A 27,762-nucleotide genomic window follows, 5' to 3' on the forward strand; every position below is an offset into this window, starting at 1 on the left:
CTGCCTACCCACTGTTTCCGCCCGGATCTTGTTCGCAAGGCAACAATCCATATGGAAAGTGGCGGCCATTTTTAGTATGGGCATAAGAATGGAAACGTAAGTATGATTTTACGCTATATCGTTTATACGAGAGTTGAGTCATCACGAGGGGATTGGGAACACAATTTTCAAAGGACAAACGGAAGCGGATACTTTCCTAAGGTCATACTAAAGATGTATAGCCCAAAGCGGAAAAACTCCCTGCCCGGTTCCAAGATGAATGCTTCCTTGTACCACGTGTCTGACGCCGCTTACTCTCGGTTCCACGTCAGGTTTAGCTCCGTCAGCCTCCATTAGTCACGTTTAAAGGGGCAGTACCCCGAGTTTACTCTGGGACGCCTCTGGAGCTGGGAAGATGGCTACTGGATGCAATGGGGAGGACAGGAGGGGTGAGGATGTGGAGAAGCGCCTGCTCTTTGTAGAAAACCCGTTGCCAACATAGTCGGAAACCAAGGTAAAAACACAACTCAGTTCCCGGAAACGCAGCTACAATTTGGAAGATAATGTATATTTTAAAAGAGACCCATCCCACTCCATGTTTTCCCGTGTCCTTGATCCAGGTACTTTTCAATCATCATCCCACCCATCTTCCGCCCCCGCAGTAGCAGTTAGTTGCCGGGCAACTCAGCGGGGGCACTTCACAACGGATGGGGCTGGGAGTGCCTTCAGGTATTGAATTTAACCCTGTACTTGACTCTCCTTGGTCCTGGATCATTGCACTGTGCCAAGTAGCCAGACCGAGGGGATTAGGCTGAGGCATTGGGAAGAGCTAAGGAAGTTGGAGAACCAGACTCGCAAGTGGCTTCCTGTAAGCCTGAGGAATTCCCATTCAGGTTTCTTCCTCCAGATTACAGATGCCTTTTGTTTGTGCTCCTGTTTCTTGCAAATAACAGTTCACCAGCATCTTCATTCTCTTTCAAGCACCTACAGGCTCTTAGGTGGCAAGTGATTTCCATTCCTCAGAGCGGAAATCATCACCAGGTAGTTGGAGAGGACTCAAGTATGCTGACACTTTGTCTATTCTCTTGTTTTGGGAAGGGGGAGGGGGATTAGGTTGGTTGGTTGGTTTGTTTATAATGGAAGTACTGGAGATTGTTTTGAGAAGTGGGAGGTAATTGAGTTTGTTTGTTTGTTTGTTTGTTTGTTTATTTATTTATAATGGAAGTACTGGGGATTGAACCCAGGACCTTGTACATGATAAACATGCACTCTACCACTGAGCTATACCCTCCCCCAGTCTACTCTTTTGAGTATGCGCCAGGAGTCAGGGTTGGGTTGACTCTTTTTAGGCCAAAGATAGCCCCTCCTGTCTCAAAACCAGCTGTGAATGTCCTTTCTACTCAAAGGCCGCTCTAATTAACAACACAAAACCATATATGTATAAAATATTTTATATATATATAAAGTAATCCCAATAATTACCTGATAATAGTATTCCACCAAATTTCCAGTACTTATCCCACTAGTATTGTTTTTCTGTGAATTTGTGGATGTGCATGAGTGCGCAAATGTGCCTCTTTGACTGGAAATTCCCTAAAGGCAAGTGTTTTCTGTTGCACAGGGTGTCCCCATGGTGCTAAGGACACACAGATATCTGTATACAAGGCATCATCACACATAATGAGTCTGGATCTGAAAGAGGTACAGAGGGCAATAGGAGAGCATGGAGGGAGCAATTAGTTGTGACCAGGGGAAGAGAAGTCCTTGAGGAAGAGTAGTATCTCCAAAGATTTCAGTAGGTGGCAAGGATGGAAGGGCCTTCTGAACAGGGAAAGTAAGACTCCAGGAGCAGGTGTAAAGAAGGAGCTTGTGGGAGCCCCAGCAGAGGCACATTCAGTTATCTTATGGATCAGGAGCGGGCTGAAAACTCCCTGGAGGTCTGAGGAACAGTCTGTATCTATTTCCTGTTTTATTAGGAAGCCAATCCTAATAAATCTTCCTTCTCTGCCTGGCATTGAGAACCTTTGTCTCTTTCTTCTCCAGAGTTCATTAACCCTCCCCAACAATCCCTGGTGGATGAGGGTGGGGGACTTGATCAAAAACAAGACACTGGGGATTCATCGTCCACACATACGTTACTATCAACATGGTTACTTGGATACTTGTTGTGTAATCTGAATATTTTTGTTCCCATTGTAGTAAATGCACAGTTGATTCCCAGACTCACCAGGAGAAACAAACAAACACATGACCTGGCCACACTTGAAATTTTGTGCCTGTCCTAGTATAAGTTCAAAGCATTTGCCTGAAGGCTGGAGCTGGTCCTAGGGCTTACAGATCAGGTGAGATGTCAATGGCTTCAGCTGGTTTCTTGGGCTGAGCAATGTTTGAGATGTGAATCCCCTACTAGGGAGCCCTGGGTGCCTCCCAGTGGGCAAGGCCAATGCTCTGTTAAGTCTGATTGCCTGACAAAGCCTGTCCCATAAATGTTTCACATTGCCTAAAAAGTCCATGAGACAACTTTGGAGAGTCTGCAGCTGTGACACTTGCAGGACCATATCTGTGGCTCTTTCCAGGCAGCTGAATTACTCTTTTTCCATTTCTTCCTGCTTCTCTCCTATCATTGTTAGCTGAAAGGAAGCCCCAAGATCTCTGGTCCCATTGGGATGACGTGAATGAGTTTGCAAAAGATAGAGATGTAGAATATATTCTATACAATATAGAAATTCTGTGTTGTAAATTGTAATATTTTCTGTTAGACTTCTTAAAATTACAAAGAATTTGCTAATCCCTACTATGTGCATGGAAAACTCTGCAGTACTGTGGGGACACAAAGTGATATAAATGCATTTGTTTCTCCCAAGGAGTCTTCATCATATTAAAGCACCTTGATTGAATACTTGGGAAGAGAGATGCATAAGACAGGGTCCCCACTTTCAAGCAGTTTTCTGGTGAGTGGGAAAACAGACATACAAACAACCAGCTAGACTACAAGGGAGAATGAAATAAGTGCTAGAGGTCTAAGTAACAAGCCGATGGAAGACTGGGAGGACTAACTAAGGAAACTCACATAAGACTGAAATTGTGAAGCAGTATCTGGCAGCAAAGGACCAAGTGCTCAGTGGAGGAGTTGAAATAAACCCAAGAACTCGGAGAACTGAGATGAATACCGAAGAAGGGTTCTTGGGGGAAGAGGGTCTTCATTGTGAAATCGCCTGGACAACTTCCCACATAACCTGCTCCCGAGCCCTAGCTGGTCTGCCCACTGACAGCTTCCTTCTGCATCCCTGAGTTCTCTCCTCCCTTCATTTCATGCCCTCTCCCCTCAAGATTAAAAATCCACACTCTTGGAATCCTCTGTTGTTTTGGAGTCCAGTGATGATGCATGGAGAGAGAGGAGAGAGGGGAAGAGGAGCATGTTGTTGGCATAGGGCCCAAAACAAGGTCACCCCATCACCCCCATCCCTTACAGGGAAATCTGGGAGTGCCCCAGGCTTTCCCACCACCTCCTCTGGCTCAGGTACCCTGTTGTTGACCTGCCAGGTTCTGCCTAGCTCCACAACCCCACACTTCAGAAGACATTGTTTACTCCCATGAACTAATTGCTCAGACTAATGACTGGATATGGGAGAGAGAGAGTTAACACCTTCCTGTTTACCTCTTTAAGGAAGACCTTGCCATATGTATACGGAAAAGAAGGGCATCTTGGGGAATGGGGATTCCTTTGAATCCTTTTGTAGGATTTTCCTTCCCCTGCCTCCAGAAAGCAATGACAAGCCTCTGTCTACAGGGATGGAATCCATGCCCTTAAATCTAGGGAAAGGAATGAATCCAGAGGCCAGAGTGTACCTATAACATCATTTTTTGGGTGTTTGCTGAGATAGCACATATTTGAATGGTGGGGTCTTCTGGCTGAATCTATTGATAGTCCACTGTTACATTGCCAGCTCCCTCCTCATTACCACCCCCTCTACACGTGCTCCATAGGCAGGAGCTGTTACTATGGAAATAAATTATTTTAAAAAACAGAAGCAGCCTCAGGCTTGGGAAATATCTCCAGAACAAACCCACAGGAGCAAGGAGGTTAACAGGGTGTCCCTGGGTCCTGGTTCCAGGGGATGGGGGTGGAGGGGGGGGTTCAAAAGTCCATGTTCTATTCTCCACCTCTACCAGGTTCAGGTTCTGCTTTCTCTCTGGTCGGTATCAGCTGGACCTCTGCCAGGCACTCCTATGTAGGAGGGATGCTCTGCACCCACTTACCCCGGGTCTAGCTTCTGCCAGGACATGGGAACCAAGAAGCTGATGAGCCTGGGAATGTTAGGAGAAGGGGTCGATGCTATCACCTCCTTAACCCCACAGGCATCCAAACTATAGAAAGCTAAGCAGCGTAGGGGAAAGCAGAGGCGGCTTCTCAGGTGAGTGAAGTTACTCCTGCCTACTCTTGCCTTGAGCTTGGGGGAGCGGGAGTACCCCCGGTTCCAGGATGGGGCGGGGTAGTTAAAGATCCCGCCTATTTTCCACCCGGGAGCCTCTTCCCTTTTCTACTGGTCCTCCCATCCTCTTCCCAGCGCTGGAGCGCCGGGCTAGCTAAGCCCCGCCCCGCGCGGGTGCGGCTCCTTTAAGGGAGGGTGGGGGCGGGGGGCCGGCCGTGTTGTCAGTGTCAGCTCTGCGCAAGCAGCCCTCCCGGAGCCGGTGCCGGCCCGCGAGCCCCAGCGTTTCTGCAGACAAGTCCCCACCCGGGTCCCACGGAGCCCGCGCCGTGGGAGGAGTCGGGGGCTGGCCGGCGACTATCCCTGGTGGGACTGCCGGACCAACTGAGGGCCCTAGACCACGGAGACAGGGACCCCGGCGTCGCGACCCCCCAGGAACCTTCTCTCCTCGATCTGTGGCACCCTCTAGTACCGGGCACCCAGCCCCGGAGAGCCCCGGATCCCGCGCGCCCAGCCCCGGGGGAGCCCGCCCCCGCCCCGCGGCCCGCCCGGGCCATGCTCCCCCGGGGCAGCGGCTGAGCCCCAGCCGGAACCGGGACTGGAGCCCGCGCGGAGCATGGATCCGGGCTGGGGGCAGCGGGACGTGGGCTGGGCGGCCCTGCTGCTCCTCTTCGCCGCCTCGCTGCTCACGGTGTTCGGCTGGCTGCTGCAGTATGCCCGGGGCTTGTGGCTGGCGCGGGCCCGCGGGGGCCGGGGCCAGGCACCCGCCTTAGCTGCCGAGCCCGCCGGCTCCCTGCGGGAGCTGGGCGTGTGGCGCTCGCTGCTGCGGCTGCGGGCGACTCGGGCTGGCGCCCCTGAGGAGCCAGGCGTCCGGGGCCTCCTGGCGTCGCTCTTCGCCTTCAAGTCTTTCCGGGAGAACTGGCAGCGGGCTTGGGTGCGAGCACTGAACGAACAGGCCTGCAGGGATGGGGTGAGTTGGACAGGAGGACCTAGGTGGTCCCCTCACTCAGCCTTTCCTTCCAGTGGAGGGATTGCTCAGGCCACGAGGGCCAGATGGGGGTGGGGATCAACTGGGGAACCTCATGGCCTCTCTTCCCCTCTGGGATCAGAGCACAGGGTGCAGGTGAGCCTGGAGGTTGTAGAAATCCTGCTATGTCCCACATCCTCTATTCTTGTGGTCTAGGTACTCTCTGGCTCCAAACCGTGCACAAGTTGCCGTTCTCATAGCAACGCTAATCCCTGTGCCTGAGGGCACTTCCGCCTAGCCTGGGTGCTGAGCCTGTGTGTGGGTGGGGGGTGGGGGGCAGGGGTAGAAAGGAGACAGGTGCACCTGTGCAAGGAATTTGCCTGGTTCTCATGCCACCACATCCAGTCAACACCTCATGCCCCAGATCCCTGGTGTGATCAGGCAGGTCTCCAAGGAGTCTGAATTCCTCCCTAACCCATCCCTCAGTAATTTCAACACTACAGTCTAATGCATCCTTTTCCATGCTACCTGCAGTGCATGCGTCCAGAGAAAGATGTTCCACCGGAGAGCAGATTGACAATCCATGACCCTCCTGGTAGATGAGCTCTAGAGCTGCCCCTTGAGGGTCAGTCACAAGCCAGCCCAGCCTACTTCCTCCCATTTCACCATGGGCAGCTGGCCTCCCAGGAAGTGGGGCAGGAAGCGTGGTCATAAGACCGAGGTGTGGTGGGAGGTAGAGGCCTCCCTCTCTTGGGGTCCCCTCCCATCCTGGCCCAGTAATCTCTCCTTGCCCTCACAGTCTATCCGCTCGTGGCTCAGAGGGCTCTCCATTCTTAGCCACTGCTAGTCTGAGGTTTTTACTCAAGTAGCACCTCAGATGCCTGGAAACAGAAATGGCCACACAAGAAATTGCTCTGCATCCTCTGCCCAGCTGGCCAGCAGAAAGCCAGATGGCATCTGTCAGTCTACACCCTGAACTCATCCCTCCACCCAGCTCTCCCTGTACCTTGTCCCTGGGTCAGGAGCGACTCTCCAGGGCAGCTGACTCAGCTGGACATTAGCCTCCCTTGCAGGGGGTGGGGAGACTGGGGTTCTGAGCATCCATCTCCCTGGGCCTGGCCTTCAAAAAAGACAGCTACAGGAGCAGAGAAGTTGGCCTCCCCTGGTTTGCCAGGCAAATGAGCCCTGTGAATTTGTTTCCTCCCATCCCAAGACCCAAGGACGGGATGCCAACTCAGTCTGTGCCCCCTCCTCAATCCTTCTTCCCCTCCCGCTCTCCGGATGGGGCTGCAGCAGGTTGCTTCCACTGCTGTGAAAGAATTAGGAAGCTCTTTCAAGACCTGAGCTAAGCAGCTTTCTGCTTCCTAATACCACCCTGCTGTCTGCCTTGAAGAATTAGCCAGGCCCTGTCCCTTGAGCCCTCTGAGCTTGCTTCTCTTCCTAGTCCCTCTGGTAAAGTTCCCCAAAGCCATGCTGAGCTAGTCTTCATCTCCAGGAATATGGATAGAGTCATACTCTTCTGCTTCTACATCCTATTTACCTGGAGGAAAGCTTAGCCTCATTCCTCCAGCTCTTGTCTTGAATAAGTGACCCTACTGCTTTTACCCTTAGCCCAGCCATGTCTCTCTCTGCCCAGCTATGATATGTAGGTGGCACCAACACCTTTATTATTTTATTTCTATGCACACCTTTCTTTGGGGGTAGGGATGGGGATGGAGAGGAAGGCAGAGGGAGAAGAGGGAGGCTCCTGGCATTCCAGGAGGAACCTAGGGTCTTCAGGGCAAGGTGATCCAGTCTCTGAGGTGCTCTAGCTCCTCAGGTCTCCCTAGCAGCTGCAGGCCCCTGGAGGGGCAGGGTTGGAGGGGAACACTTCCTGTCCTAAAGCTCTGAGCCAAGGAGGGGCCAGGAGCCAGCCTGCAGCTGAGGCCTCTGCAGTGCCACCACCCAGCCAGCAACTGAGTAGGCCAGCCCTGCTGGGGACAACTCCAGAGACCTCATCCTATGCCCACATTACTCCCTCAGAGCTCCATCCAAATCGCCTTTGAGGAGGTGCCCCAACTCCCACCCAGAGCCAGCATCAATCATGTGACCTGCATAGACCAATCAGAGCGCACCATGGTAAGGGTCTGATGGGCACTGCCTTCTTTAGGGGTAGAGGGGAGATGATTCCAAGTTCCCTTTAGTCTGAGGGTTCTTAACCTGAAGTCTCTGAATGCCTTGGGGACCCAGGATTGGCTTCAGGAGGTCTGAGAATCACACTAAAGTTACATGCAAAACATAATACATGTGTGCATATCTGCATTTTTCTGGAGAGAGGAGTTTTTGGCTTTTATCATCTTTTTATGGGATTGTGACCCCAAAAAGGTGATTTGCAAGGAAAATTGAAGTGGGAGGGGTCTGTTGACCCACTGTAGGGCAGGGCAGGGCAGGGTAAGTTGAGTACCCTTCCTCTGTGCCTGACCCTCTTTGCCTCCATGCCTCGCCTGTCCCAGGTGCTGCATTGCCAGCTCTCTGCTGAGGAGATGATGTTCCCTGTCTCTGTGACCCAGCAGTCCCCCGCTGCCGTCTCCATGGAGACCTACCACGTCACTCTGACACTGCCACCAACACAGGTGGAGGGGGATATGGGAAACTGAGTTGGGCAGGGGGTGGTTCAGTTGCCTCAGCCTTTTCGGTTTAGTTCCTCTCTAAGATGGAATTTGGGAAGGGAGGGTCCTGGGTGGTTGGGAGTAGTTGGAGGAGTCTGGCAAGTCAACCTAGTCCCTTTGTCCTTTGTCCCTTGTCCCCAGTTGGAAGTCAACCTGGAGGAAATCCCTGGTGAAGGCCTGCTTGTATCCTGGGTCTTCACTGATCGTCCGGATCTCAGCCTGAAGGTGCTTCCCAAGCTGCAGGCCAAGGAGGTAAGGGGGCAGGGCTGGGAGGGGAGAGACAGGACAGGGAGGAGGAGGAAGAGCTGGGGGCCCCACCTCCTTGTTCTCCCTGCAGAGAGGTGAGGAGCAAGTAGAGCTCTCTACTATTGAGGACTTGATCGAGGATGCCATAGTCAGCACTCAGCCAGCTATGATGGTCAACCTCAGGGCTTGCCCTGCCCCTGGAGGCCTGGTGAGTAGGCACTCAAAGCAAATAGTTTGTATGCATACTGTCCCCAGGGGCCTGGGTCAGGATTCTTGTTCCTTTTACCTCCTTCTGCTCTTAGGTACCTAGTGAGAAGCCACCCACGGTGCCCCAGACCCAGCCAGCCATCCCCAGACCCACACGGCTATTCCTAAGGCAGCTTCGAGCATCTCATCTGGGAAGTGAGCTGGAAGGTGAGAGCCAGAAGCTTCTGGGCGATTGCCAAGGCTATGGTTGCAGGCACTTCTGGCTCCTCCGCCAAGGGTATGGCCTCTCTACTCAATGGCTTCTCATCTTGGATCTGAACATCCTCTAATTTCTGGTTCCTCTCAGGCACTGGAGAAGTGTGCTGTGTAGCTGAGCTCGACAACCCCATGCAACAGAAGTGGACCAAGCCCACGAGGGCTGGTCCTGAGGTGGAATGGAGCGAGGACCTGACACTGTAAGGAGTGGCTCCCCAGCCCCCACCCCTGCTCTCACAGGCAGACTGAGGCTCAAACCCTTCCAGCATAGCCCTGGAAGGAATCAGCTGTGTTTTTCAGTAAACCTTGGTGTGAGCCTCTATTGTATGCCAGGCTTTGGCCTAGTCCTAGTGACCAAGATACAAACCCCCCCCCCCACCAATCCCTGAGTTAATCACAGGCTCAAAGCAGAGGCAGATGTATGGAAAGAAGATGGTATAAGTGCTTCAGTCTGGGTTCACACAAAGTGCTGTGGGAGCACTTAGGCGGGGAAGATTAATTCCCATAGGAATAAGGATCAGAGTAGGCTTCATGGAGGAGGTGGCATTTAAACCACACCTTAGAGCAAGAGTAGGATTTCAACAGAGTGTGAGAGAAAAGTGTTCATGGCAGAGGGAACAGCTTGAACAAAGGAAAAAGAGGGTCATTTGACATAGAGAGAGAGGCTGGGAAGACAGGGTAGGGCAGGAGCAGGGAGGATCTGAATGTCCAGCGGGGGAGTATGTCTCTGCTCAGCCCTGTCCCATTCTCTGGGGAAGAGAGAGTGTTTGGAGAGTGATTGGAGCACTGGTTCCACCTTATTTACAAAGCTCTCTCTCTGCCTCTGGCCTGTGATCAACACAAGAGTGGATACAGTTTGCTAATGTTCCCCCTCCTTGCCCCACCTCTTCTTGGCCACAGGGATTTGGGCCCCCAGAGCCGAGAGCTGACCCTCAAAGTGCTGAGGAGTAGCAGCTGTGGAGACCGTGAGTTTGGGGCAGGAAGGAACACCTCTGGGTGGGTGCTGAGTGGGGACTGATCATGGGCCCTGCTCACAGTGCCATCTCTTACCCCAGCTGAACTCTTAGGCCAGGCCACGCTGTCTGTGGGCTCCCCTTCCAGACCACTGTCCCGAAGACAGGTGTGCCTGCTCACCCCTGGGCCAGGGAAAGCCCTAGGGCTGGCAGCCACCATGGCAGCAGAGGTGAGAAGCGGGACCCCTGGGGGATATGGGAGGACACTGGGGGAAGGCCAGCCTTTGAGGCCCACCTCTCTGCTCTTCCACCCCTCGGCAGCTTCAGTATGAGGAGGGCTCGCCCCGGAACCTGGGCACTCCCACCTCCTCCACTCCACGCCCCAGCATCACCCCTACCAAGAAAATTGAGTTGGACCGGACCATCATGCCTGATGGCACCATTGTCACCACAGTTACCACCGTCCAGTCCCGGCCCCGGGTAGATGGCAAATTAGGTAAAGAGGAGGAGTCTGGGAGCCCAGCTCTAGCCAGGGGCCCCGGACTGCAGATCTGTGGCAGGACAGGGGAAAGGGCAAGGAAAGCCCTAATTCCAACTCCCCCTGTTTTCCAACCATGTCTTCCTCGTTGTCCTTGTGTCGCTCAAACTTTCCCTGACATCCCTCCATTTCCCCAGCTAGCCCTCTCCCCCTTCAATCCTGAATCTCCCAGCCCCTTATACTATATTCTCACAGTTCCACTTCCCCAAGTTCCCATCTGTCTTTTCACAAGTCTCTCCCTTTCCTTTCCCCAGCCCTCTTGACCCTCAACCTTCCAGTACCCTGTGGGACGCTCCAACAAACCCAGTGGTCTCCGTGGCATTTCCCCACTCCCAGAGACCTTCTGTAATATTTCTCCCAGCTAGGGGTCCCATGGAATTCCCTCTGCTGCTCCTGGGCCCCAGTCCCATCTCCGCAAACTTTCAGTAGATTCATGGCATCTCCCCATGCCCTCAGTGGGCCCCGTGTTGCTTTCCCACACTCCCACTGGTTTCCATGGTGTCTTTTTGTCCCCACAGTATCTTCTTAATCACCCCTGTGATTAACCATCCCTTAGTCACCCCTCCCCTCTGAGTCAACCAAAGTTTGCATCTCAACGAAAAGAGTGGGGGGCTGAGGGCCACTCTAAATCACCTCCCAGCTCACTGACCCTCCCCCACCCACCAGACTCCCCCTCCCGCTCCCCGTCCAAGGTGGAGGTGACTGAGAAGACGACAACCGTGCTGAGTGAGAGTGGTGGCCCCAGCAGTACCTCCCATAGCAGCAGCCGTGAGTAGGGAGTCGGGAAGTGTGAGTGTTGGTTGGCACTGGGGCCCCAGAGTCAAAAACCACTTAGGGTGGGGCACGGGAGTTCAAGTCCGAAGAGGAGCTGGGGAGGAGTCAGGCTATCCATCTTCTGCATTCATCATCCAGCAGGGGAGAGCCACCTTTCCAACGGCCTGGACCCTGTAGCAGAGACAGCAATTCGCCAGCTGACTGAGCCCAGCGGGCGGGCAGCCAAGAAGACACCCACCAAGCGTAGCACACTCATCATCTCTGGGGTTTCCAAGGTAACAGGGCTCTGGGGAAAGGAGCGAGGCTAGGGAGAAAGCCCTAATGGGTCACTCCTGCCCATTAAAACATGTCCCTCCTGGCAGGTGCCCATTGCTCAGGACGAGTTGGCACTATCCCTGGGCTATGCGGCATCCCTGGAAGCCTCAATGCAGGATGAGGCAGGGACCAGTGGAGGTCCCTCTTCACCCCCCTCAGACCCACCAGCCATGTCCCCAGGACCGCTAGATGCCCTCTCCAGTCCCACAAGTGTCCAGGAAGCAGATGAGACAACACGTTCGGACATTTCTGAGAGACCGTCTGTGGATGACGTTGAGTCGGAAACAGGATCTACTGGTGCCCTGGAAACGCGCAGCCTCAAGGATCACAAAGGTGGGGAGGTATTAGCAACCCACCCTTCTGTTATACCCAGTTTCATCACCTGGGTCCTACTGGACACTTAGGGACCTGGGAGCCTCGGGCCAATCTCATCCTTCCTCCCCTAAGGGATGGCCAGAGTTCCCAAGCTAGAGTAGAGAGTGGGGACTTGATACCTTAGGTCCTGGCCTGGATCCAACAAGCTTGGGTGCTGAGTAGAGATGTGAAAATATTTTCCCTTACTTCCATTTTCCTTTCTTCCTGGATCTATGCACATATCTTCCTTTCCTTGTTTTCTTCCCCTTTCCCTTTCATTCTGTAATCTTTCCCCCTGAGTATAAGAAATCCTACCCCAGGCTAATCCTAGGAGTGTCACAGTAAATGGCTAGCTGTGGCACTTATTCTAAATTCTAAGGTTGAAGACTTGCCCCCAAACATCCGCAAACCTCTGCCAATGAGTCTATCACCCATGAATGTATTTAACTATTTATAATTTAAGCCTGCATCACTTCTTGGGATAATGAGAGTCCTTAGTACAAAGACTGCTGTGTAAGCAAGCACCTTTCTCATTATATTGGTCCTGAATTTACCTGTTTGAAGTTTTCCAGTCACACTGCTTCCTATTCACATCCTGGAATTTGGTCAACAAGTCAGTACCAACCCACTTCATCCCTTCATGATTTTATAGGCTTTTAGGAACACCCTCTGCTCAGCCTTTGTCTTTCTATAGTAAAGAGGCCCAATCATCAGTCTGTCCCCACAGAGCAGCCAGCCCCAGGACATTCCTCCTCAGGGCCAGCGATCAGGAGTGCACATGGGGTCCCCTGAGCTCCACCACGTTTTCCTCAGGAAGGATACTGTGCATGTTTGTTTCTGTTCCATATCTTGGATCCCTTCATGCTTGTCCTTTCTGTGCTCCCCACCTCCCCCTGCCCCAGGGGGCTCCTCTCTCTGCCTCAGCCGTCCCTCTTCCCCCACAGTGAGCTTCCTGCGCAGTGGCACAAAGCTCATCTTCCGCCGGAGGCCTCGTCAGAAGGAAGCTGGTCTGAGCCAATCACACGATGACCTCTCCAACACGACAGCCACACCTAGCGTCCGAAAGAAGGCTGGCAGCTTTTCTCGCCGTCTTATCAAGCGCTTTTCCTTCAAATCCAAACCCAAGGCCAATGGCAACCCTAGCCCCCAGCTCTGAGGGCTCTGCTCACCTCCTGAGCTAGGAGAGGGCAGGAGTCCTCTCAGCCCATTCCCCACACCCTCTTCCTTTCCCCTTCCTGGATTCCCAAAGGCCTGGGCCAGGGAAGCCCTCTGGGTTCCAGGCAGCCCTGTCCACCCTGGGCTGTGGGGCCAGTTGGAAAGGTATTTGCAACGGGAAGCATGGGAGAGGTGGACACTCGTTGCTGAGGACACAGAAGAGGGAGTGGGTGGCTGGGAGCAAGAGGAGGCTCTGTCCTGGCGTATGTGGGCCTTCCTCAGACCCGTCCGCCTGCTGTTAACACCGGCCCCTTGGAGGAGTGCCAGCGTGCTCGGCTCCTCTCTTATTTATTCTCTCTTCTATTTATACGTGTGGTCCAGGGCCCTCAGTGGACAGATGACAGCGGGCATTCCTCCCGGGTGACCCTTCTTTCCTGACCCAGGAGGGTAGGCAGTTCCCTCTGGGAGGAGGCTCCCACACCTCCCTCAGGTCCCCACTCCGACCAGCACCAGTATCTGCCTCTGAGGACACTGGCAGCTCACAGAAAGCCGGGCTGGTGCCCGGATTGGGGGGCAGGTACTCCCCACCTCCCTGCCTCCCCTTCTGCTCCTCACCCCTCCCTCCCCCTTTATAACCGTTTTTTGTACTTGATGCCTTCTCTGTGAGCAGTGGCTCTGTTGGAAGGAGGGAGCCAGGAGCCTGGTGGGAAGCCTTCCCCAGAGAGACGGCTTTAGGGGCTTTATTTACAGACTGCGTGATGCTAGAGCAAGAGCAGGGCTGCCCCTCTGTATGCTGGGAGATGATGATGTCCATTGCTGTGTGATGGCTTGGAATTTAATTTATTAAATTAAAGTCAAATTGGAGTTTATAAAGTGGACAACTGGTCATCCTTTGAAATGCTAGGCTAGGCTGTGGTGGTAATGAAGGGGGAGGATCAGAGACAGGGGCCCAGATGTGAGGTGGGGAGGTAAGTGACATGTATCTTGGGTCTAAGAAGTTCTGCAGGGAGGAAGGGACATGTACAGAGAGGATGGGAGAAAGAGAGTCTTTGAAGGGTGAAGTTGTAGCAAAAATGTCAAACAAACAAACAAAAAAAGTCCATGGACTAGTACAGGTGTCTTCATTCCCCTCCCTTGAATAGGCTGCTCCTTCCAGACTATAGGAGCATCCAGAGTGCAGACTCTGGATCTAGACAGAAGAGACAGATTGGGAGGGCGAAGTCTTGTAAGGGTTTCACCATAATAAGAAGTCTTTAATTCCTAAATGTGGGCAAGTTTCAGGGAGTTATGGATACTAGCAAACTCTGAGAGCCTGGTTCCTGTTCTCTGGGACCTCACACAGGACTTGAACCAGGCAAACTGCTGCAGGATGTCAGACAGACACTGGACCAGGAACAGAAAACCAAAGTGTACCACAGACACAGCAAGTGACCTTGAACAGTCCACTTCTCCTTTCTGGACCTCAACTTCCTCATCTCTAAAACGAAGGGTGCCCTAGATAATCATTCAGGTCACTTCCAGCCTTGCCATTCTGACTTACTACATCACGGGGGCTGCAGGGCACCTGCCTTTGGGTAGGCAGCATGTAATTGTTAATCTTCCCCATGCTCCTGTCCATACTAGTCAGAGAATATGGGATATTTATTAAGGATGGCAGAAGATGGATATTTGGTTAATTTGCATTTAGTGACATGCCAAATTCTATGTCATAAAACTCAAAGAGATTTATCAAGCTGCCTCCCCTGATCTAAGAAATTCAACTCTTAGTTCACAGAGGAGTGGTTTGTTTACCAACATGACAAGACAGCTAAACACACTGAATTTTTTTAAATTTTGAAGTTTTCTTTTCTTCTTTTTTTTGGGAGGGTGGTGAGGAGGAGAGAATTAGATTGATTTATTTAATTTAATGGAGGTACTGGGGATTGAACCCAGGACCTCCTGTATAATAAACAAGCATACTGCCACTGAGCTCTACCCTCCCCTCCAAACACACTGAACTTGAAATTTCACAAGAAACTTTTGTTAATGGGAGGACAGGTATTCAGATTCCTGTTGGACCTATGGATTGAGTGGATGGTGACTGGAAGTTGTACTTGACTTCCAGTGCTGAGCTGCTTAGAACCTCAATGCAATCACGTATTTTGTAATGAGGAAATGCCTGATCACATTTCAAAAACAGAGATTTAAAAAATGAACACAAAAGAAACACAAAATACAACTTAATCAGCTTTAGCCATTTTACACTTTCAGAAGAGATCAACAGCTTTTGATGAGTATGAATTGTGCTTTAAGATTTTGTGTCAGCTTTTAAAGAACAAATCTCCGGATATGTCAGAATTATCCAGCCAAAATTGTGGCTTGTTTTCAAGAGAAGCAGATTGAGATGGAAGTTAAACTATGCTAGACAGAAAGACACTGTCTCAAATTTTGGAAACATATGTGTGGATCCCAGAGCTATCCGGAAACTTTTGCTTTGTAAAAATTGAGTCTACACAGCTCTGTGAATGAACTTTTTCTTCATGAAATTGCTAAATTAAGGCTAAGAGCCATCTTCAGTGGTGTAAGTCTGAATTAAAATAAAGTTAGCTGTGTGGTTTTGAATGGATAAAGTTGATAAAATACATTTTTGTTACTTTTGAATTACATTTTAAAATAGGGACAGAGCTTAATGCACTGCTGTTAATAAGTAACTTCATGCACAAATTTCTGATTATACTATGACACGGCTATTTTATATAGCATCTAAGTTCATTTTATTTATACTAAATATTTAATGTGTTTTCTGATTATATAAATTTATATATGTTTCTATTTAGGCTAGAAAATAGAACACAATAAATATCAATACCAATGAACTTTACTAAGGTACATAATTTTTTAAACAAATATGTCTTGAACTCTTAACTGAGTTTCAGCAACTAAGCTAAGTGACGGAGTTACAAAGGGTGAAGAACACACAAAGTCCCTGCCTGCCCTCACAGAACTCAGGCTGGTGCACAGTACAGACAAGTAAACATGCAAATACAACACAATGTGATAGAGCCGTAATGGAGAATTACAGGAAAGGGATGCCCAGGAAGACTTCCTGGAAAAAGAAGCATCTTCGCTGAGACCAGAATGAGTAGGAATCAGTCTAATATACGTGGGAAAGGGAGAAGGGGAAGATTGTTCCAGGCAGAAGAAACAGCAAGTACAAGGCAAGAGAGGAAATGCGGCTAGCTGTGGTGGAGAAACCGAAAGAAATGCGGGGCTGCAGAGCAGAGAGTGAGGTTGAGGAGCACTCAAAACACCGCTGGAGAGAAGTATGCAGGACTCAGATGCTGAAGGATCTAGAAAGCCTCAGTGCGGTTTTGGGGCTTTGCCCTCAGGCCAACAAAATGCCTTTGAGTGTTTAAAGCAGGGTGATGGTTTGATCAGATTTGCTCTTTGTTAAGGTCACTTTGAGCGCCCCGTCGAGAATGGTTTGGTGGGAAGCAGGAGTGCACGCAGCGGAACCAGTTAAGTTAGCGTAGACACCCGGGCTGGACGTCGTTCATAAACTAGAGAGGGGGCGGCGAAGATTAAGAACGAGGGGGAGGGGGGATTTGAGACATCCTGTGTTTAAGGGGGTAGAATTCACAGGACTTGGCAATGACTCGGATGTGACGTGTGAAGGAGTAATCAAGCATGACTGCCGGGTTTGACTTGAAGGAGTCGTTCACTGAGTCGGGTAACACAGATAGAAGAGATATGGGGGAAAGATAAGATGGCACAAGAAATACTGATATTTAAGAAATAAGATTAAGAGGGTGAAGGACCCCCAGTTTGACCGAGCAGGGATGACTGCTCTGGGCACCGAGCACTGCCACCTCCTCCACCTTGCCGCCCACGCGGCCAGCTAGGGCAGTGAGCAACGCGATGAAGGCGACCCTACTCCGCGCACAGTCCGAGCCTTGCGCATGCCCAGTGGGTTCTGTGCGCCGAGCCTGCGCAGTTGGGGGAATTCGGGCCCTTGGGATCCCCGCCCACTCGTAGCCTGCAGCCCCTAGGCGCCGGCAGCGCTACCTCTCCGCGCTGCCCGCCGCCCGGCACTCCCGCCCCTTCCGTGTTTTGGTCGCGCACGGGTTCCGTCAGTCCCAGCTGCGATTGGCTGCTAGAGGGATCCGAGAGCGCCGATTGGCGGTCTTCGGCCGTCGCTCAAGCGCCCTCCCCAAGACGGTGTGAGGTGGGAGGAGAGCTGAAGAGACCCGAGAGCCGACAGACGGTAAGCTGAAGGCTCCGGGCTTGGCGGGGTGGCGTCGGGGTACGCTCTGGGCCGGCTGCCGATGCTAGGCTTTCCCCCGGTCGCTTCGGCGAGGCTTTCTCTTGTAGCACGGCCAAGCTGGTCGGCCTGGCGCCTACAGCGTCCCCGGCCGGCAATCCCGACTCGAACTTCCCTGCTTTCCAGGCTGGGGCTTCACTGCCGCTGACACACGGTCACCACCAGGTCTTAGGGGGAAGCCTGCGCGGCTGCGGCTGAGAGGTTTACCCCTCTAGTCGGTCTCCTTCCTTCCTTCCGAATTTTACCCGTGCCCCAGGGGCCCGGTCCTCACCGCTTAGTGCAAGCCTTTCCTGTTTCGCCTGCCCGTTGGGATTTCTTCCGGTACAGCTCTCCCTCTTCGAGCGCTTTGTTTTGGTTGTTATCTAAACACATCAGTCTTATTTCTAATGGCCAAATTGTGAGGCCTTAGGAGGTTCTGGACCTGGGTCCCTCCTTTTTTTATATACTATTCAGGGTTCATTCGGTGCCTTGAGTTAGAATTTATGCTCCTAAGTACTTGCTGATTGCTTCTTACTATGACTCATTGATGCAGGAAAAACGGATGTGGGGCGTGAGGAGTGCCGTGTCCCAGGCTTCTGGTGAGCCCCTGGGACGTGCCCTTTCAAGTGTGGGTCCTTGATTTCGCACAGGAAAGAATTAAAGAGCGAGCCACAGTTGAGTAAAGGTAGATTTATTCATAGAGCTACATTGAAAGGCAAGAGAAAGGCCACGAGGTGTGGGGGTTGGGTGCTCAGATTAAAAGTAGGTACATGCTCCATAGACAAGAGTGTGGGCCATCTCAGAAGAGGGAGACAGAGTGGTCGGCCCTGAGGCACCGTGTTGCCAGTTTTTATGTCTTCAGGGGCTTCATACGCTAATAAGTGAAAGGACCAATCTAACTAGTCTGGGGAAGGGGCTGGGATTCCCAGGAAGTTGGCCATTTCCCACTCTGACTTTTTGTGGCTAGCTTTGGACTGCCATGGTGCCTGTGGGCATGTTATTCACCATGTTAATATATTACAATGAGTGTATAATAAAGCTAAAGATCTTCTAGAAGTCAAATCTCCCACCATGTTGAGCCTCAGTGCCTACTGGGGGTTGAATCTTTCACCATTTTGATGTTAATTGCTGTAGCATTCGTTGAACGGCTGTGCCCTGCCCTCTTCCTGTCTCATCATGATGAAAGGAAGTTTTGGAATCCTTGAGGTTGTTCCTTTCTAGGTCTTTTCGTAGAATTCGTCCTTTGAGCATCTCACCCCCAGAAGCAAGGATACGATAAGCCAGCACATGTTGAGTTCCAGCGGTGTTATACTAAGCATTTTGATATCCATTATCTGGCTTAACCAATAAATCAATTCAGTGAGTCAGGCATGATTATTCCCATGCTGCGTGGAAAACCTGGGCTTAAGTAACTTGCCTAAGGTCACATAGCTAGTAAAAGTTGGAGCTTTCTATCAAATGTGTTGAATCCTTCGCCCATTGCTGTGATATCAGTATCCTATTTTACATTTAAGGAAACAGAGTCAGAGAAGCTAGGTGATCTGTCCAAAAGTAAAGTAGTAAGTTACAGATTTACTTAAACATTAAAAGAGCATGTAGTAGGTACACGCTGGACCTGAAGTTAGAACTGAACAGAGTACAGGCCAAGATTTCTAGAAGCTTACAGCTTATTGGAGGAAACTGACAAAATAGCTACTCAATAAAACATGCTTTGGGTATTTTGTATACAGATACAATGTCTGTGGGGATGAGAGAATCAGACAAGAAGAGTGTCGACTGAAAGTACAAAGCCTAAAAGTTGAGATGTTTTATTCAGTTGACATTTCTGAGGACTCAAACTCCTTCGAGCCCAGGATGGTAGCCTCCCAGATGGCTCTGAGGGACTACTCTGAAGAGGTAGGGGAGGAGCCAGGATATATAGGAGTTTTGCAACAAAGACCAGGTAGTCGGAACGTTAGAAGATTACTTGTTAACTGAAGAAAATCAGACACCTCAAGTTTAAGAATTTAGCGCTTTTCTATCTATGGGAGGGAGCAAACATTTGGGCTCACTGAAATCATTTCTTTGACAAGCACCTAGCTGTCACATTCTGAGTCCCCTCAGGCTGCAAGAGACCGGGCTGCCTGTTTGTCTTCACTGTAGGGGGTAGCAGCAGCGACTGATGACTTGATGGCTTCAGCATTCTTTGTTTACTGATATGGTTTGTAGTATTCATTCACAAGAGGTAAGATGGGAAGATGTTGGCAGAGAATGGAGCCAAACTCCCTGGCTCTCAATTCTGTCTGCATCACTTCCTAGCTTTGTGATCTGGGTAAATTCCTTAACCTACCTGGGCCGTTTCCTCATCTGTGAAGTGGGGTAATAATGGTGCCTACTTCAATAGGGTGGTTGTATCAATGAATTTTTATACATATAAGACACTTAGAACAGTGCTTGGCATGTAGTAGATACTAAATAGCTATTATATTCTAGACTGAGCAAACTCATTTGAGACAGGAAACTTGAACCCAGGTCTTCTGAGAACCCTCATTTGCATTCTTTGCTTATAGAAAGAGGAGTGGGGACCAGAAAGTTACTTTGTCCTACAGCTCCCCAGGGTAGAAACAAGCAGGGCACAGGGAAAGAAAGTAAAGAAAGCTGGGGGAACAGTGAAAGAGGGATTCAGGGAGCTTTGCCTTAGTTTCAAGTCATTCTGTATATCTAGAGAGCCTGTCTCTTGGGCCTTATCCACCAGTCTGACAATAGCTATGTGTTTAGAATATTTATGCTTAGCCTTGTGCTGGACACAGTACAGGGACATGGGCATGATGTGGTATATACTCAGAAGCAGCTAATGTCCAGTTGGGTAAATGAGAATAGAACACAAAACAACCATGAGTGACCATGGGCAGCATAAAAAAAAGGTTGAGGTTTTCTGGTTTCATCTATGCTGGCCATCAGACCAAGAAGCAGGAGTCATCTGAGGGGCTGGATAGTTTAGGAAGGCTTCTTGGAATGTAGTCATATCCTCACATTTATTGAGTGTCTTGAGGGTACGAAGCTCTGTGCTCATGCTGGGAATGAGAAGTGAAGAGATGGTCCCTGCCCTGAGACGCTCCTAGTCTAGAGGAGACACATTCCATTCCATTTAACAGGATGCTGGGATGAAGGTGTGTGTAGAGTGCTGTGGGTACAGGGGGTAGGGTATTTCACCTGTACCTGGGTGAGTTGGGAAAGGGCTCACCGAGGAGGGGACATTTGGGCTTGAAACATGAGTAGAAGTTGCTTAGGCAGAGAGTTTTAGGAGAATGTAATGTGTTTAGGAACAAAAATAATTGAATGAGAGAAGAAGAGGGAATTAATAGACAGGTGTCGGGGGAAGAGCACGATCTTTGGATTAGAATCAAGGCACCAAATGAAGGGAAGTTTGGAAGAGGGCTCTCTGCAGGGCTGACACATGGTAGGCCCTCATATGAGTTAGTTTCCTTACCCAGCTCCTGGCGAGGTAAGTTTAGGCCAGTTGAAGAAGAGCACTGCATGCCATGCTCAATGGACTTGATTCTGTAGGTAGCAGAGGAGGTTTGGGCTGTTATGTCTGACTTTAGACGACTTTCCCTACCTTTTCTTCCCCCAGATTATGAAAGTAGTCCACATTTTCTCCTAATAGGGCTTCAGTATTATTCTGTGAGCAGCCCAGCAACCCCAGGTACACACACACCCCAGAATGCCAGGGGTGACTGGCTGCTTCTCAGAGGAGCAGCAAGGCTGTGGATTAAGAGGGGGTTTCTTTGGTAAGCACTTAGGTATAGTAGGTTCTTATACTTACAGACGTGAAGGATTTTATGCATTTTGTATTTTCTGGGTTTTTCCTTCTCAGTATGTAGTTAAGTTCTTTTTCAGAGTTCCCACCTATTTCATATAGACCAGAGGGAACACTCCCTTCCTGGGTACCACAGTGTGGGCAGCAAGAATCAGTGAGAATCCTCAAGCAGGAGACAATAGTCAGGGGACAGAGTCAGGGCCTATTAATGTTCTTTCTCCCCCCAGAGATTTTGCTTGCAGTGTCATCTGTCATTCTGTTTTGTTTTAATGAGGAAAACTATTCTTTTATTGTTCCTAAAACTCTGCTCCCAGAACTACCCCCATCACAACTAGGGTGCTAAGTTAAAAGGGCAGATTTCTAGCTTTAACCCCATCCTTCCAAAATCTGAACCTCTAGGGGAGTGCCTGGAAAACTGCATTTGTGTGCATATTAAAGATTGCGAACTTTTAGTTTTTCATTCAGCTTTTTCAACAAATATTTATTACATGCCTAAGCATGCCTAGTATACACCCAGTATATAACTGGACAGATAACTGCCTCTTATGTCAAATGGAATTTACATTTTAGTTCAGAGGATGTTAGGGCAATGGTGGAGTAGACCACTGGATAGATTAGGCAAAAGGAGTTTGTATGACATTTTGAAAGTCTAGTGGGGAATTTATGACCTGATACATTAAGAAATAAGGAGCTTCTAGGCTCATCTGTGTGGATTAGAAAGAATATGGACTTTGGAGTCAGTGTGACCTATGTGTGGTCTTGAGCAAACCAGTTAACCTCTCCAAGCCTTAGGGCCTTACCTACAAATGAAGTTAAAAATAGTACCTAACTCAGTGGGTGGTGTTGGTAATTAAATGACACAATGTAAATAAAGTGCTTAGTAAGATGCTTGGTGTACAGGAAGTGTGAAATTAAAAGCAAAAGAGTTTGTTATCCCTATTTCAAAGGTGAAGTTGTTCAGGAGTAGAAGGGTTAAGTTACTTGGCCAGGGTCATGCAGCTAAGTGGGTGGTGGACAGAGGAGTCTGGATTTGAACTCCAGTCATTCTCCAAAGCCATCTCTTTGAACTTGAGCATTGTTCTGCCTCCTGTAGGAATAATTTCTTCTTGGCAGGTTGCTCTGAAGCTTCTTGAAAAAATGTCTGTTAAAGTTCTTAGCTCAGAGCCTGGCACACATTCAATAATGTTAATTTGTGTTCTCCTTTCCCAGGGACAACAGACAGCTTCCAGAGGTTTGAGGAACCAGTACTCCATCCTCATTGAAAAGGCATGAGGTTTCTCACAGGTCACTGGGAAAACGCCTCCTGATTCTAGGCAGGCTGCCTGCCCAGCTGTTGACCCCCAGCAACACTTGGGTGGAATCGTTGCAGCTGCTGATTTCTTTCTACTCCTCTAGGGTGAAGGCCATGCCGCCTCCTGGGAAAGTTCCCCGAAAGGAGAACCTGGGGCTACAGTGTGAGTGGGGGTCCTGTTCTTTTGTGTGCTCGGCCATGGAGGAGTTCTGCGAACACGTTACTCAGCACCTGCAGCAGCACCTGCAGGGCTCTGGGGAGGAGGAGGAGGAGGACCCGCTCGGTAAGGGAGCAGGACACAGGAAGGGAAGGCGCTCACGGGATGGTGGAAAATCTGATTTTCCTTGCCCCAGAGGGAGAAGGCAGCCTGCAAGGGCAGTGGTTTATTTTCCTAATTATGTGGGAGTTTTTTGTTTGTTTATAAAAACATTGCAGATTGATTATAGAAAACTCATTCAACAGAGATTATGGAATGAACCTGCCATCGAAAGTCAATTATGAGCAATACTTAGTGAACATTCTTTCTGACCTCTCTCTGCATGTGTATACATAAATTAGATAAATATGATTTTATTTTTTAAAACAGGATCATATTGTACAAACTGTTGGCAACTTTGTTTTCACTCCAGTTAGGTATACATTTTACGTCATAACCCTGTACACAAAAGTTAACAAATACTTAAGACAATACTTGCCTTTATTAAATGCTATCTGAAATGTTCAATCTTATTTTCTATCATTTAAAAAAATGTGGTTTGCTATCCCCTAAATTGATTCCACTACCCACTAATGGTAAACAACACAGTTTGAAAAACAGTGTTCTATGGGAAGTACAGATAGAGCTCTCGTTCCCCCACCTCCAATTCTGTTTTATGTCTAGTACCTGTTAACTATAACTAATAGCTTCAAAAGTCAAGTAATACTTATACAAAAGAGAAATTAGGGGATTATTATATTTTCCTAAGTATCTACTTTTAAAACAAGTAAATCCCTATAAAGCATTGAAAATACGGTGCTCAGAGAGATGCAAGAGAGACAGGAAATGAATTGGAGTAGTCAGTGGGCCTTCTAGAGAAGGCAGAACATGGGAGAAAGAAGGGCTTTCGGTTTGACAGGAAGGAGTGGGAGGTGTCCCAGGGTCTTCCTGGAACAGCAGAAACTCCGAGCACATGCCAGCCACACCTGTCGTCTCTGCGTCGCTGGCACTGGGCCTTGTACACAGTCCCCCTGACTAGACCACAGTTGCCCTCCACCTCGTTGCAATCATACACATGATTATTTGATGTCTTTTTCTCCCTGACTGAAAGTTGTGCAGGGGCAAGGACTTTTACTTGTTGTATCCCCGGTGCCTGGCACACAATTAGTGGTCGTTAAATACTGGTATTTGCTGAATGAACTCCTGGTAGTTTAGTCAGTCCAGCCTCCTCACTTGCTGCTAAGTGAACGGAGAGCTTTGGAAAGTATCACACTCTTCCTTCTAAACCCCTTTCTGCAGAGGAAGAATTCTCCTGTTTGTGGCAGGAGTGTGGCTTTTGTTCTCTGGACAGTTCTGATCTCGTCCGCCACGTCTACTTCCACTGCTACCACACCAAGCTGAAGCAATGGGGGCTGCAGGCCCTGCAGAGCCAGGCTGATCTCAGCCCCTGCATCCTGGACTTAAAGAGCCGCAACCTCATCCCTGACATCCCTGAGCACTTCCTGTGTCTGTGGGAGCACTGTGAGGTCAGCAGGCAGAGCTGGTAATAGGGATGGAGGGAAGTTGGGGATCTTAGCTCAAGATGCCTTGACCCTTTCAGGGATGCCCAGTATTCCTGAGGTTTCTGCTAGTATCCCTCTTCCATTTCCGGGTAGCCCCCTCGCTTAAACTTCCCTGTCCCCACCAAGTTAATTTGGGAGAGAGCCAAGAAGCCCTCTTCGGACACCTAAGTGTAAGAGTCCCTCCACCTACCCTCAGTCCTTACCCCAAGTTGCACCTGGCACAGAGCTCCTTCGACAATCCCGAGTGGTTCTATCGGCACGTGGAAGCACACAGCCTGTGCTGTGAATACCAGGCAGTCGGCAAGGACAACCACGTGGTGCTGTGTGGCTGGAAAGGTAGGGCCACTCCTTAATTTCTGACCTCCAAAGAAACCCTGGGGTTGCTAAGGGGTTAGGGCAGCTAGGGGTGGGGCCAGTCCTACAGGGCAAGGTTGGCTACTTGCTGGAGAGACTTGGGGGTACCACAGCCTACTCTGAGGGTTTGTGGCTGGACCCGACTGGGCCTTCCTTCCCAGACTGTACCTGCACCTTCAAGGACCGCTTTAAGCTTCGAGAGCACCTCCGCAGTCACACCCAGGAGAAGGTGGTGGCCTGCCCCACCTGTGGGGGCATGTTTGCCAACAACACCAAGTTCTTAGATCACATCCGTCGCCAGACCTCATTGGATCGTAAGTAATCAGAGTAAAAGGGGAGCGGGTGCAGGCTGTCCTGCTTGGGGTAGGGGTTGGAGGCATATTCCCAGGACAGGAGGCCCCTGAAGTTATCTGCGACTTGGCTACATCTGCCTTGAAGGCTCAGTCATCTGCCACGCACAGTCTCTGCTGATTGAGACTCATTAGACACTGTTATTCCGTGCTTACTGTGTGTCATAGCTCTTCTCAGTGACTCCTCACAGCAGCCCCATGAGGTAGGCTTCTTATCCCCCTTTTTGCAGATGAGGAAACTGAGACTCAGAGAGGTTAATCATTTACCTGAGATCACACAGCTAGTAAGTGGTCAAGCCGGAATTCTAATTCAGGTTTTCGAGTCCAAGTCCCATGCTCTTTCCACAATACTATGTCCATCCCTAGTTCCCTAGGCTCCCCTTTTCTCTTGGGGGGAGGTTTCCTTCCACCTGGGATGGTTCCCCCCTCCCGGGTTCGCTCTCTTTTGCCTCTTCACCATCCCCCACAGCCCACCCTTTCTTCTGCCCACCCCACCAGAGCAACACTTCCAGTGCTCTCACTGCTCCAAGAGATTTGCCACAGAGCGGCTGCTGCGGGACCACATGCGTAACCACGGTGAGTGGCCAGTCACCCCCATCCTCCTGGCCTGCCCTCCGAGGTTCCACTGGCCCTCAGATCACAGCCTGCTCTCTGCCCCTCTCAGTGAATCACTATAAGTGCCCTCTGTGCGACATGACCTGCCCGCTGCCATCCTCCCTCCGAAACCACATGCGCTTTCGCCATAGTGAGGACCGGCCCTTTAAATGTGACTGTTGTGACTACAGGTAAGGGGAAACAGGGCCCAGAGATCAGACTCAATTTCCAGGGTCCCCCATGCCCTCTAACCTTTACTTACCTCTCCCGGCAGCTGCAAGAATCTAATCGACCTCCGGAAGCACCTGGATACCCATAGCAAGGAGCCAGCCTACAGGTGTGATTTTGAGAACTGCACCTTCAGTGCCCGCTCGCTCTGCTCTATCAAGTCCCATTACCGAAAAGTGCATGAAGTGAGTGGGGCTGGTGGTAGGGAAGGGCCTGCAGAAGTGCGGGGGAGCCAGGAGGAGAAGCTGGCCTTACTCTCCCTCTGCTCCCCATCAGGGAGATTCAGAGCCAAGGTACAGATGCCACGTGTGTGACAAATGCTTCACAAGGGGCAACAGCCTCACTGTACACCTTCGCAAGAAGCACCAGTTCAAGTGGCCTTCAGGACACCCCCGTTTTCGGTATGTCTTTCAACAACCCCCTCCTTCCCACATTTTTCCCCATGCCATTCAACAATTTACAGACCTTGAATTTGATGATCCTTTGGTATCAACCATCTCCATTTAGGCTCAAGGAACCTTGAGAACAGTGGTTGGGCAAAGATTATTTTTCTGATTTTTGTTTTGAATCTAAGGCACGATGCCAAACCCAATAAATGATGCCAGAAGTCCTGCAGCCAGAACCAGAGCTAGGGCCTAAGGGTCCTGATCTGTAGCTCCATGGCCTTCTCATAAATCCTTTGACAATCCTACCATCCAACACAGATCATTTCTCTCCTTCCCCTCCCCTCCCCCTCCATTTTGAGTAAGGATCCATCTTGCCTTTTCTTCTAAATATTCCAATAAAAATCTTTTTTGTCTTTTACCTCCATCACTTAGAATCCTAGGGCTTCTTCCTTCCCTCGTATTGTCTCCTACCTCACCAATCTCCAAGCCATTTCTGCCTCCCCCTGCCCGTGTTTGCTGCCCCCTGTGCTCCCCCTTCACCAGGTACAAGGAGCATGAAGACGGTTACATGCGGCTGCAGCTGGTTCGCTATGAGAGTGTAGAGCTGACCCAACAGCTACTGGGGCAGCCACAGGAGGGATCGGGCCTGGGAGCATCCCTGAATGAGAGCAGCCTGCAGGGGATCATTCTGGAAACAGTGCTGGGGGAGCCAGGACCTCAGGAAGAGGTGGAAGAGGCTGAAGAGGAAGAGGAAGGCGGGGGCAATGAGCGGGCATCCCTGGCAGCCTCTCAGGACACTCCCAGCCCTGTCATCCACATGGTGAATCAGACCAACACCCAAGGCGAACGAGGGATTGTCTACTATGTGCTGTCTGAAGCCCCGGGTGAGCCACCCCCCAGCCTCTGAGTCCCCCTCAGGGGGTGTCATGGAAAAGCTTCAGGGACTAGCTGAGGAGCCGGAAGTCCAGGTGATGTAATGATGTAAAGGCTGCAGCGCCTGACCATTGCTACCCCCCAGGCGCGGGGTTTGAGCCCGGCTGGTGGCAGTACCCCTAGTGGGTCCAACAGATGCCTTAGGAGTGGTGCCGAGAGCAGTGTGGTCCACTCTGGACCCAGCTGGCATCATTTGGCAGACTGACGTCTTCCCATTTCTGCCACACCACGATTTGTGGGGATCCTGAGGAGTTTGGATTCTTTGAGGGGGGTACCCTAGTTGTGTGTGTTCTTGTAATGGGGTAGTGTCAGGCTTAACCATAACCCCCTAGATGTGCGGGAACAGTGGTTAAAGTCCTTCAGCAGCTTGAATCCACTCCCATCTTTAGGGGACCCTAGGTCCAGGGATGACATGTAACTGGTCCTTGCAAGGGCCCTTTCTTCACAACCATCCGAGGCGTCATCAACCAGGCAGTCGTTTCCGTCTAAATGGTTCTTCCTACAACCCCAAGAACTTACATGGTTATCCTCAGGGATGGCATTGGAGGCACTGAGCGTGTGCGTAACATTTGTTTTTGGTAATAAAAGAAACACTTGGGCTGTTACTCATTTCTTCTTCCTTACATTTGGTGGTATTGCCTAGGTAATGAGGAGATATGTCTGCCCAGATGACAAGCTGAATGATTAAGTTTGTTCCCCTTTTAGGGACTGGGATTTGTTTTTGTTTGAAACTGGCCTCTTGTTCCCTGCTCTCCCACCCCTGCCTTACCTTTGGTGAAACTTCTCTATTTCTTCTCGGAACATCTACCATCTCCGTGGAGGTCCCAGGCATAGGCCAGGAATGGGCAGTAGAACACTCTAGAGTGGGTAAGTGAGGCTCACCAGGAAGATAGGGCACCCCACCATGGCCACACTCTCTGAGTGCTGGTTAGACCCAGTGTCTCTGGGTTGGGGGTGGATGTGGAGGGA

General features: G+C 50.4%; 2 protein-coding genes and 1 long non-coding RNA gene across 13 annotated transcripts; all 3 read left to right on the forward strand.

The window, feature by feature from the left end:
• The first annotated feature begins 6 nt into the window (after nt 1-6).
• Nucleotides 7-3,332, forward strand: LOC116150197 (uncharacterized). 4 transcript variants are annotated; one of them, XR_010378927.1, is made up of 3 exons: nt 7-708; nt 2,179-2,321; nt 2,844-3,332. It is a non-coding gene; the product is annotated as an uncharacterized LOC116150197 (long non-coding RNA). The 4 variants fall into 4 exon arrangements; XR_010378929.1 differs by having other exon boundaries at nt 7-493; nt 600-2,321; XR_010378928.1 differs by having other exon boundaries at nt 7-493.
• Nucleotides 3,333-4,633: 1,301 nt separating this feature from the next.
• On the forward strand, nt 4,634-13,694 carry C2CD2L (C2CD2 like). Of its 3 annotated transcripts, none has more exons than XM_064482133.1 (14): nt 4,634-5,379; nt 7,399-7,494; nt 7,869-7,988; nt 8,166-8,276; nt 8,362-8,478; nt 8,573-8,684; nt 8,824-8,932; nt 9,633-9,697; nt 9,788-9,915; nt 10,007-10,181; nt 10,890-10,991; nt 11,136-11,272; nt 11,360-11,645; nt 12,611-13,694. In XM_064482133.1, the coding sequence occupies exons 1-14, from the start codon at nt 5,026-5,028 to the stop codon at nt 12,820-12,822; spliced, it is 2,124 nt and encodes a 707-aa protein (XP_064338203.1). In that variant the 5' UTR covers nt 4,634-5,025; the 3' UTR covers nt 12,823-13,694. The 3 variants fall into 3 exon arrangements, with proteins under 3 accessions (XP_064338203.1, XP_031299384.2, XP_064338204.1); XM_031443524.2 differs by having other exon boundaries at nt 11,139-11,272; XM_064482134.1 differs by having other exon boundaries at nt 11,360-11,653; nt 12,611-12,748.
• Nucleotides 13,695-16,942: 3,248 nt separating this feature from the next.
• On the forward strand, nt 16,943-27,398 carry HINFP (histone H4 transcription factor). Of its 6 annotated transcripts, none has more exons than XM_064482137.1 (11): nt 17,010-17,064; nt 22,109-22,165; nt 22,295-22,473; nt 23,686-23,912; nt 24,173-24,284; nt 24,464-24,616; nt 25,151-25,228; nt 25,317-25,437; nt 25,521-25,659; nt 25,751-25,875; nt 26,293-27,398. In XM_064482137.1, the coding sequence occupies exons 3-11, from the start codon at nt 22,305-22,307 to the stop codon at nt 26,765-26,767; spliced, it is 1,599 nt and encodes a 532-aa protein (XP_064338207.1). In that variant the 5' UTR covers nt 17,010-17,064; nt 22,109-22,165; nt 22,295-22,304; the 3' UTR covers nt 26,768-27,398. The 6 variants fall into 6 exon arrangements, with proteins under 6 accessions (XP_064338206.1, XP_064338207.1, XP_064338208.1 ...); XM_064482138.1 differs by having other exon boundaries at nt 17,031-17,064; nt 22,109-22,183; XM_064482136.1 differs by lacking the exon at nt 22,109-22,165 and having other exon boundaries at nt 16,943-17,064.
• The last annotated feature ends 364 nt before the right edge of the window (nt 27,399-27,762 follow it).

The sequence above is a fragment of the Camelus dromedarius genome, chromosome 34 (assembly GCF_036321535.1).
Source record: "Camelus dromedarius isolate mCamDro1 chromosome 34, mCamDro1.pat, whole genome shotgun sequence".
In the NCBI taxonomy this organism is placed as follows: domain Eukaryota; kingdom Metazoa; phylum Chordata; class Mammalia; order Artiodactyla; family Camelidae; genus Camelus; species Camelus dromedarius.

Excerpts from the sequence above, each read along its gene's own strand:
- HINFP (XM_064482136.1), top strand. The coding sequence starts at position 22,305 with ATGCCGCCTCCTGGGAAAGTTCCCCGAAAGGAGAACCTGGGGCTACAG. Across the intron at positions 25,438-25,520 it reads TGTGACTGTTGTGACTACAG|CTGCAAGAATCTAATCGACC; the intron begins GTAAGGGGAAAC and ends CTCTCCCGGCAG. Across the intron at positions 25,660-25,750 it reads ATTACCGAAAAGTGCATGAA|GGAGATTCAGAGCCAAGGTA; the intron begins GTGAGTGGGGCT and ends GCTCCCCATCAG.
- C2CD2L (XM_064482133.1), top strand. The coding sequence starts at position 5,026 with ATGGATCCGGGCTGGGGGCAGCGGGACGTGGGCTGGGCGGCCCTGCTG. Across the intron at positions 7,495-7,868 it reads ACCAATCAGAGCGCACCATG|GTGCTGCATTGCCAGCTCTC; the intron begins GTAAGGGTCTGA and ends CGCCTGTCCCAG. Across the intron at positions 10,182-10,889 it reads CCGGGTAGATGGCAAATTAG|ACTCCCCCTCCCGCTCCCCG; the intron begins GTAAAGAGGAGG and ends CCCACCCACCAG.